Source organism: Octopus bimaculoides, chromosome 8 (genome assembly GCF_046866305.1).
Source record: "Octopus bimaculoides isolate indiv1 chromosome 8, ASM4686630v1, whole genome shotgun sequence".
Classification (NCBI taxonomy): Eukaryota; Metazoa; Mollusca; class Cephalopoda; order Octopoda; family Octopodidae; genus Octopus; species Octopus bimaculoides.
The window spans coordinates 11,025,297-11,036,273 of record NC_142935.1 but is presented as its reverse complement, the minus strand read 5'-3'; the positions used below and the strand labels follow the sequence as shown (position 1 = coordinate 11,036,273).

At 33.4% G+C, this 10,977-nt stretch overlaps 1 protein-coding gene across 5 annotated transcripts in view; it reads left to right on the top strand.

Annotated features, from left to right (window-relative positions):
* The window catches only part of LOC106880719 (uncharacterized), a 98,902-nt gene extending 88,342 nt beyond the window's left edge, over positions 1 to 10,560 (top strand). For 2 of the 5 annotated variants that reach the window (XM_052969931.2, XM_089356074.1), the window contains exons 2-4: positions 6,914 to 6,982; positions 8,226 to 8,315; positions 10,024 to 10,560. In XM_052969931.2, coding sequence (XP_052825891.1) covers positions 6,914 to 6,982; positions 8,226 to 8,315; positions 10,024 to 10,080 — 216 coding nt within the window. In that variant the 3' untranslated portion in view covers positions 10,081 to 10,560. Of the gene's footprint in view, positions 1 to 1,076; positions 2,572 to 3,952; positions 5,495 to 6,913; positions 6,983 to 8,225; positions 8,316 to 10,023 lie in introns of those variants that run through there. The other 3 variants (XM_089356075.1, XM_089356076.1, XM_052969932.2) reach the window with 3 other exon arrangements.
* Positions 10,561 to 10,977: the final 417 nt, after the last annotated feature.

Below are 10,977 nucleotides of genomic sequence, written 5' to 3'. Positions count from 1 at the left end.
AACATCTCGCTTATGTTCTAAAGGTGTAAGAATATGTTGAAAGAATTTCAATGATTTCAAATAAAGAATGCCATCACCTGTTAATTCCATAATCTATCTATCTATCTATCTATCGATCGATCCATCCATCCACCGATATATATATATATATATATATATATATATATATATATATATATATATATATATATATATATATATATATATATATATATATATCTTTTCTCTCTTTTACTTGTTTCAGTTGACTGCGGCCATGCTGGAGCACCGCCTTTTAGTCGAGCAAATCGACCACAGGACTTATTCTTTCAAAGCCTAGTACTTATTCTATCGGTCTGTTTTGCCGAACCGCTAAGTTACGGGGACGTAAACACACCACCATCGGTTGTCAAGCGATGTTGGGGGGTGGGACAAATACAGACACACAAACATATACACACACATACATATATATACATATATACGACGGGCTTCTTTCAGTTTTCGTCTACTAAATCTACTCACAAGGCTTTGGTCGGCCCGAGGCTATAGTAGAAGACACTTACCCAAGTTGCCACGCCTTCGGAATGAACCCAGAACTATGTGGTTGGTAAGCAAGCTACTTACCACGCTGCCACTCCTACGCCTATTCCACATACATATATATATATATATATATATATATATATATATATAAAAACACACACATATATGTATGTGTGTATGTATGTATGTATGTATGTATATATATATATATATATATATATATATATATATATATATATATATATATATATATATATATATATGCATATATATATATATGCATATATATATCGTATCAGTGCACATAGGGGAAACAATACCGCTATGAAATACATCATCAGTAAATTAGAGTTCACGCTACTGTATTCACCGAAGAAATATAAATGTTCCTTTATGGGGCAGATATAACAAAAGCATTGACTCACCCAACACAACTCGGTTGTGAATCAATGCTTGATATAATGCAAGCTAATTGATATCAATGTACCATCAATATCCTACTTATTGCATTTCTGAAAACTGAACTGTCAACAATATAACGCCCAGCACAATATATAGATAGATTTAGATAGATAGATAGATAGATAGATAGATAGATAGATAGATAGATAGATAGATAGATAGATAGATAGATAGATGACTGAGTGGCTGGCTGGATGGATGAATACATCGAGACACAGACAGACAGACAGACAGACAGACAGACAGACAGACAGACAGACAGACAGACAGACTGCTAGATAGATGTTTATATTGATATAAGCATTAAGAAGGGTTTGTTTAAGAAATAGATTTTGATTCTGACATGTCTTAAGATGCTTTGTGGATGATATTGTGATTTTTGTATTTATATTACATCCATAGCAACAGATTTGAAACAATATCTGATTTCAAATACTCCGGACAGTATATATCTCCTTTATCACTTTTCCTGTTTATTGTTCGTACTTCCGTGACAAGGGAAGCAGTGCAACATAGTAAAACAGAAGAAAAAATATTGAGCAACTAAATATCTGACAAAGAAATATAACTTGTGCGATTGCAGTTGTTCATAGAGAAGCAACGTGTATAGAAGTCGTAATTCCAATAGATATGAAACTAAATGAAACTCGATTCTTTAAAATGCTGGAATTTTATCGAAAATTTAATACTATAAGGACAGCAAGTTTGAAAATATCATCGTTGAAATCTTTTAAGTTTAAAACTATTTGTTTGCAAATTTTTTATATACTCCTTTCTATGCATATTATTTTAGATCCTGTTCGCCACATTGTTGCCTTATTGGAACTGGAATCTTCTCACCCTCATGTAATATTCTTATATTTATATATAGTATTGTACCGGAGTTTTACTTCATTGTTTTGTTTGGTGAAGCACTTCAGAGGATCTAATGTCAAACAGCTAATTGAAATATACACCAAACTGGAAATTAAAGATGAAGATGAAGAATATTACAATTCTTTTTTGATATATTCGTATAGAAGATTATCTATATTAATAGCTTTGAGTGTCATTTGTAGTCTAATTATGCATCTTATTTTGCCGCTTCTCAGTCTTGACTTGTTGACGTTCTTTACATATCCCGTACCAAACCATATTACATACACCATACCTGTTTTAATAGTGCAGGTTGTATTTAATTGCATATCCTTTATGTCCGTGGTAATTGACCTCTATGTAAATCTTACAATTGTTTTCACACTCATTCATGAATTCAATAAGGTGTCGAATGAGGCACGGCATTACATAAAAGAAAATCAATCGTCGAATGCATTTCTCATCAAGCAACATAGACATGTTACCGAAATATGTAACACACATGATACTCTTTCTTCAATCCTGGCATTGGTAAATGAATCCTTGCAGATTATTTCAGGATATATTGTGTTCAGTAGTATTACGAGCTGCTCTATTCTTACTTATGGAATTATAAATGGTTTACTGGGAAGTAACAAGTATTTATATGTATATGTATCTGTGATAGCATCCGGTTATTTCTTGTATTGGATTGCAGTTTTTTGGTGTGGAATTCGTATAAACCGAGCGGTAAGTTTGACACTGTTTCTTTAAGACTCATATTTATAATAGTAATTCACATGTGTGTATGTATGCATGTATGTATGTATGAGAGAGAGACGTCTGCGTGTACGCGCGTGCGTATGCATAAGAGCGTGAATATATATGTCTATATATATATTCACTTATATAAGGCGGCGAGCTGTCAGAGACGCTAGATAAGGCGGTGAACTGGCAGAATTGTTAGCACGTCGGACGAAATGCTTAACAGTATTTCGTCTGCCGTTACGCGCTGAGTTCAAATTCCGCCGAGGTCGACTTTGCCTTTCATCCTTTCGGGGTCGATTAAATAAGTACCATTTACGCACTGGGGTCGGTGTAATCGACTTAATCTCTTTGTTTGTCCTTGTTTGTCCCCTCTATGTTTAGCCCCTTGTGGGCAATAAAGAAATAAATATATATGTCTATATATTCGTGCAAAGGAATTCCCTGCTTCGAATTAATCACTATATTTAACCCTCATTTCTACATCTACTGTCTGTTGGCACTCCGTCGCTTACGACGACGAGGGTTCCAGTTGATCCGATCAATGGAATAGCCTGCTCGTGAAATTAACGTGCAAGTGGCTGAGCACTCCACAGACACGTGTACCCTTAACGTAGTTCTCGGGGATATTCAGCATGACACAATGTGACAAGGCCGACCCTTTGAATTACAGGCACAACAGAAACAGGAAGAAAGAGTGAGAGAAAGTTGTGGTGATAGAGTACAGCAGGGTTCGCCACCATCCCCTGCCGGAGCCTCGTGGGGCTTTAGGTGTTTTCGCTCAATAAGCACTCACAACGCCCGGTCTGGTAAAGTCAATTCACGCTCTGAATCCCCTCAAAAGCGAGGAGCTGTTGATAGTTCTTTACTACTGCGGTCAGAGACAGGCAAAAATTATAATCCCCCAGGTGGAGCCAGTGTATTGAACAGTGTTGTGCAAATCATGTAGAATATGCATTTAATAATAACAGTTCTTCATTTGTACACCATTCGCATTAATGTAAGTTGAAGGGTTGAAAGATTCATAAAACTCGATCGTAACTCATGTCTCAACAAGTCATTTGCTAAATAAACCACTTAACTTCGAAGGAACTTAAGCAGACACAGACACAGACACATTCAATAACTTTATATTTTCTATACGTAGAAGAAAGGAATAAATCGGATTATAGAAACACTCACACATACAGACACACACAGACAGACACACACATACACAGAAAACACACCCACGCACAAACATACACGCGTATTTATTTAAGGAGACATATGTAATTAATTATGTGACTTCCTTCAAATAAGATTACTGGACCAACAGACTCACATTAATTTCAAATTAATGCTTCATATCACTAATTCATATGTATGTATGTATGTATGTATGTATGTATGTATGTATAAATGTAGTCTTATAATATGCATTTAAATGTATGGGATATGTAAAAGATATTGGCTTAATATAATACATACAGTTACAATAAGTCGTTAAGTAAGCACAGAAATGATTGGCTGTCCCATATAATATATGGCTTTTATTTCAAAGGCGAGCGATCACGTATATTGAGAGAAAATCAAAGTATTATTTGGACTTTCCTAACGAATACAGTGCATAGACAACATTATATTAGGTGTTTTGAACTTAAAAATTTAATAATTTCTCATGTGTTGTTCGTGGCTGTTTTTATGTGGAGTTCATAGACGACCTTCGATATTAATCACAGTTAACCATAATAAAACATTTAAAGTTAATATCCTGAAAGTACTTTCGTAATATTAGTAAAAGTCTGTATTTAACTTCCATGCTTTCTGTTATATTAAGCTATACTGTCCAAGCTTTGATACGAGTAGCTTGACAAGTAAACTGACAGAGAAATTTAAAACTGTGCCGCCTGTATCAACTGCTGAACACGCTCCTAAATAAAGAAACTGTGAAGGAGGCAAAATCTGAAGAATCATGAAAGTAAAAGAAACTCAGTTCTTTAAACTGCTAGAATTCTATCAGAAATGTGATCATTTTATCCAGTCGTGCATGACTATTTCATCATTGAAGTCGCCAATATTTAAAACAGTTTGTTGCCAAGCACTTTATATTCTGTTCTGTATGTACCTGATTATAAACCCTATTCGTCACATTGTTACTTTAATACTATATGGGAAAATTGAAATCCATCTCATACTTATGTATGGTTTCACGGTGTATTTCAGAGGATATCTTTCTGTCTTTGCTTTGTTAAAACTCTTCAGAAAATCCCAAACTAAAAATCTGGCTGAAGCTGTCGCCGAAATTAAAATTGAAGAAGATGATGAAAAATATTCCATCATGAATATCATGTATTCATTTAAGGCATTTTATTCAATTATTTGCTTCACGGTCCTTTCTAACATATTTGTAGATTTTAATGTACCGTATTTGAATAGCGATTTGATGAGGTTCCTAACATTTCCTCTATCAACCAATGATATATCTAAAATATCAGTTTTAGGAATACAAACTGCACTTAATTCCATTTCACTTATACTTTTGGTAACTGATTTGCACTTATGTCTGATAATCGGATTTACACTCAGCTATGAGTTCAACAAGTTGGCAAACGAAGCTAAACGCTTTGTAACGGAGAAGCAATCCGACCATTCAAATTTCATTACGAAGCAGAAAGATATCACAGAAATATGCAGCGCTCATAATATTCTGAGTAGAACACTGAAATTTGTAAATGAATCTTTACAACTAACACCAGGATTTATTGTTGTTGCTAGCATTTTTAGCTGTTGTATTGCAGCTTACGGGATTATAAATGATTTACTGGAAAATAACATCTATATATACCTATATATGTCAATGTTGGCATCTGGTTGTTTCTTTTATTTAATATTATTAATTTTGTGTGGAATTTATTTAAATAAATCGGTGAGTGTTTTTACAATATCTTCATAATACCCAATCGTAATTGCATTTTTTATCTTTTACTTGCGCCAAATCGTAAAATATGTCAATGCTGTGGCACTGACATATGTGTTGCCACACTTTTACTGATCCATCTTTTTCTAGTAGACATTTGGTGAAAGATGGAATTATAAAAGAAAAAATGATAAAAACAAATAAGTATACACTGTATACACTGAGTGTGAAGAGAGATATGCATACAAAGGTTAAAAAAAAAATTGACGTGGGGGATGATACAGACGTGGCCCTCCTGATACAGGAAGGTCTCTAGGGATAATTGACGAACCCCACTGTTCTAGATTTCCCTGACACCCCAGGAGCAAGTGCCCGCTCCAGTTCTTTCTCTACGACTCACAGGTCTACAGATAGAGTGATACCGGCTACTCTCGCAATTTTGGCAATTTTCACACCCCTTCCAATAATAATAATAATAATAATAATAATAATAATAATAATAATAATAATAATAAAGAAGAAGACGTCAAAAATGCTTCTAATCGATGTATCTGGAAATAGAGCTAACTCGAATGTGGAGTCTAAAAATAGAAACAATTCCTATCGTAGTAGGCGCAATAGATATGATAAAAAAATATTCAGATGGATACATAACAAAAGTACCAGGACTAACAAGTGTATATTTAATACGGAAAATAGCACTAGTAGGCACAGCACACATCCTATGTAAAACATTCAGTACAGAACAAATAAGAGCGTCACAACAAGCCACAGCACATACCCGAGGTATTATCATCATCATCATCATTATTATTGTTGTTGTTGTTGTTGTTGTTATTATTATTATTATTATTATTATTATTATTATTATTATTATTATTATTATTATTATTATTATTATTATTATTATTATTATTATTCAGTAGTTTTATTATTATTATTCAGTGCTTTCACTTCACTACCGAGCGCTGTGGTGCTCTTATGTTTACTGTATTGAAAGTGTTTTGTGTAGAATGTGTGCAGTGCCAAGTAGTGCCATTTTCTGTATGTTATATATATTTGTAAGTCCTGGTGTTTTTGTTATGTATTTGTCTGAATATTTTCTTATTATACCTAAGGCACCTACTATGATAGGAATTGTTTCTGTTTTTAGATTCCACATTCGAGTTACCTCTATTTCCAGGTCTTTGTATTTTGAAAGTTTCTCCATTTCTTTTAGGGAAACGTTGTCATCTGCTGGTATTGATACATCAATTAGAAAGCATTTTTTTTCTTTACGATCTCTGACAACTATATCTGGCCTATTTGGCCTTAATTTCTCTATCTGTGTGTATTAGCATATCCCAGAGTATGGTTGCTTTCTTGTTTTCTGTGACCTTTCATTATTATTATTATTATTATTATTATCATTTTCTATTTCACATCTAGGTTCACAGTATTACACAAAGTATTCATTTTATGCAATTTCAGGACATAAAACAGGAAGTTATTGCAAAGGTAAGCAAACTTTATGATCTCGTCGTCTTACTTTTAATATATATTTTTGATATATCTCTTTAAAAGAAGGCTGTTTCTACGCAGGGCAAAATGTTTAGCACGATTTCATGCCTTTATTTGAGTTGAAATGCCACCCGCATTGTCTTTGCCTTTCATCCTTTTGGGGTAGATAAAATAATTACCATTCAAGCAATAGTGTCGGTGTAATCAACGAAACTCCCGAACCTTGCGCCAATATTTCTTCTAATTCTTATTGTTTTCCCGTTTAATATATAAGAATAAATGGCTTCATACATGATTGCACACACATATGTATTTATATGAAATGTATATATGCATATGTGTGTGTGTGTGTGTTTGTGTGTGTGTGTGTGTGTGTGTGTGTGTGTGTGTGTGTGTGTGTGTGTGTGTGTGTGTGTGTATCTCTCTCTCTCTATATATATATGGATGGTTATTTTCCCCGTCACTGTATATACATATGTGAGCTTATGCAGCTTTAAGGGATTTAACTCTTATTTCTGTCCACGTACAATTCAGCACTCCCATATACAATTATTGACGATTAAACGTTTCTTTCGTGGTTTCATAATGCGCGTAGCAGGTTTTAGTAAATTTTAGTAAACACATTAGAATTTCACTAAATCAGCCATAAACTGATATCCTATAAAAGTCTATAAGCCATATGAATATATATCTTATAAAATTATTTCACGTTGCATTATATAAAAATTAGAAGGATAATTCTTGATGAAAATGACATAACCGTTAATTGCTAACGTTAACATAGGTATTTATTTTCATAAAATCTCGTCCTCTGAGTAATTTTCTAATCTGATGGTTTTTTGTTGAATCAACGAATGCAAACGTCGTGTGATCGCTTTGATGTATGACGAGATACTTTCCATATAAGTCTCTTTTTAAGCCCATGATAGCTGGGTAATACAAACACTAATAGACGGAAGGCGATATCTATTGCTTCGAGAAACAAAACACTGAGTCCGGATTTGTGAATTATTGATAGGATAGTGTTGACTAAATAAAAACTGGCAGTTAATCCATATTCCCGCGTTTGTTCAGGTAAACATGTCCATGTGCTGGTATTCGCAAATTATTTGTGCATCAACGCAAGTTACCATCGTTGAAATTTATTCAACAAATGTGCATTCTGTGCAGCCACAGACAAGGTAAACGTTTCTTTTTACACAATCCCCGTTCATGTTGTCTCTCTTTTTCTGTATTACAGATATTAGTTTTCCTAAATCGACTAACGACTGAATCTCATGGAATCGATGTCGGTGGCTGTTTCGTAATAACTCCCTCGTCAACACTTACGGTAATTTATCACAGCGTTTAATATTGTACAACACTTCATGTTATATATGACGCGCTTTTTTTCTTTATAATGTCTAAAAAAACTCAACTCGATTTCCATATGCGAAGTTGAGGAATTTATAAGATTTGGTGGTAAAGATTTTTCTGGATTTTGTTAAACAAAAAATGTAGATGGTTACAGTTCATAAAATGTATCCTACCGTTTTCTTTTAATGTAATCGTGTAGGACACTTTCAAGCTCGTAACTTAATGTTTTATGTTCAACTTAAATTGTAACTTACATTTAATATACAGTAATATTTTCTGCCATAGCTAACGCACTTTTCTAAATATTTGTAATATACTGTCATACCGTTATAAATCTTATATGCTTTAACGGGATCTTTTTTAAAACGGGGGCCACATTTTTCATTAACGAAACACTTTGAAACTTTGAACACTGGTAGAATGTGTCATATAAAACATCTTTTTCTCTTAGTCTTCTTTAATAAAAAAAAGAAATCCATAAGTTATTCCATGTTAAAGTTGTCGTATTTCTGTAATTTCAACCAATCACTGACGTCCATTCAGCCGATATACATTAAGTGCCGACTACATAAACAAACGATTCTGAAACAATTAACCCTAACCCTAACCCTAGGGTTAGGGTTAGGGTTAGGGTTAAAGCAAATTTAAAATGAAAAAAGCAAATAAAACGAAGGTATGGAGATTAAATACGCTTTACACCGCTTAATCAGCCAAAGGAATAAATATAAACAACTGAATACTTGTCAGTGATTGGTTGAAATTATCGAAATAAGACAATTTTTTACATGAAATAAATTCGAATACAAAAATATTTTTCTGTTCTATAACACAAAATAGATAAGTATACGAAGTTTGAAAGTCTTTCCGTACCAAAAACACTACGTAAAACATTAATGAAAAATGTGGCCCCCGTTTTAAAATAGATCCCTTTAACGCACTAAAAACATTTTTATTCTGAATATCTCTTCCTGAAAGTGGTATCTGCCTCATTTATGCCATCAAATACTGTATATATATATATATATATATATATATATATATATATATATATATATATATATATATATCTTCTCATACAATTTTATTGAAATATTATATAGGAGGTATTCTGATATGACATCCGTACTTGGATATATCTACGGATATATGACGTCTGCCTCAAATTCTGTTGCCACTGCATCTATCTATCGTAAAATTCCTCTCATTTTGATCAGACATTATACAACTATTGCTATTACAATTAGTAATAACGCATCAAGCTGGCAGAAACGCTAGCACGCCGGGCGAAATGCATAGCTGTATTTCGTCTGTCTTTATTTTCTGAGTTCAAATTCCGCCGAGGTCGACTTTGCCTTTCATATTTCAGAGTCGACAAATTAAGTACCAGTTGCGTAGGGGTCGATCTAATCAACTGGATCATCCCCCAAAAACTAGGGCCTTGTGCCTAGAGTACAAAAGGATATATATTCTACCGATGCCTAATTAAAAATAGCTGACGACTATATTGGCAGAGTTTTTACTGAAGGTCTAGATTATTCGTAAGTAAATATTGGCTGAATGATTCACGATACTGCCAAGTTTCTGTCCTTATGTTATCAAAATATAATAAACCTCTTTCTAAATCATTCTATACATTCATTGAAAATAACAGCTAATTAATTTTTCTCTTTTCTTCTTTTCAGATGCTAGGAAGTTTTATTACTTACATACTGGTTGTGATCCAGACAAAATCTTTATAGCTGCCCTCTCTTCCTTATTATACATTTCCAATGATAAATTATATGCGAAGCTCGATTTAACAACATTACCTCGCCAGTACATGAATTCGGACCACGTCCCTACAAACCTTTCCGAAGCAAGATTCTTGAAAAGATTAAAAAATAGCGTGATACTGTATCGAGTTCCAACCTCTCCTACCAGCGTTAGATTGATTATGTAATCTTTGTTATCAGAAACACATGCTGCTATTGATTTTCAACTAGTTTACTTACAACTGACCATCACTTTTGTCGAAAAGAATATTTTTCACTTTGATTTTTCTCAATATATATTGTATTTTCCTTCCCACTCATCTGGGCAACATGTTTTTCGTTTCTCTCATTTTCATCAATATATAAGACCGATAAATCACTGGATGTATATTATAAATGTTCAACCTTACATTACGTAGCTTCATTTTTGGCAATATTTTCTTGAAATAAAATATCATGATGAATCTAGTTACTGAATTCAATTATTCATTTTACTTAATTAAATGCCTGTACATCAGGGTAAAGGAAATTATGTCAATATAAAGCTATTTTATTTCAGGAATTACTCATATGTCTTATTTCGATGGAAGTACAAGATATTGGCAGTCGGAGTATGTTGAATCAATTACTTTTAATGGACAAGCAATCATCTTTACATGAATCTATCTTTCCTAAGACTAAACCCTATACTAACACTTCAAAAATATTTTCAATATGGTCGCTTGAAATAATGTTTTAAAAGAAATACTTAAGAACCTACAGTGACTGTGTAAATACCACATTCTAAAAAATATACCTTAAAACACCGAGTACGGTCAGCGTCGCCATCTGTCTCGGAATCCGAAAAAAGCTGACAATGTGTCTTCTGGTTTAACAGCCAGAAGA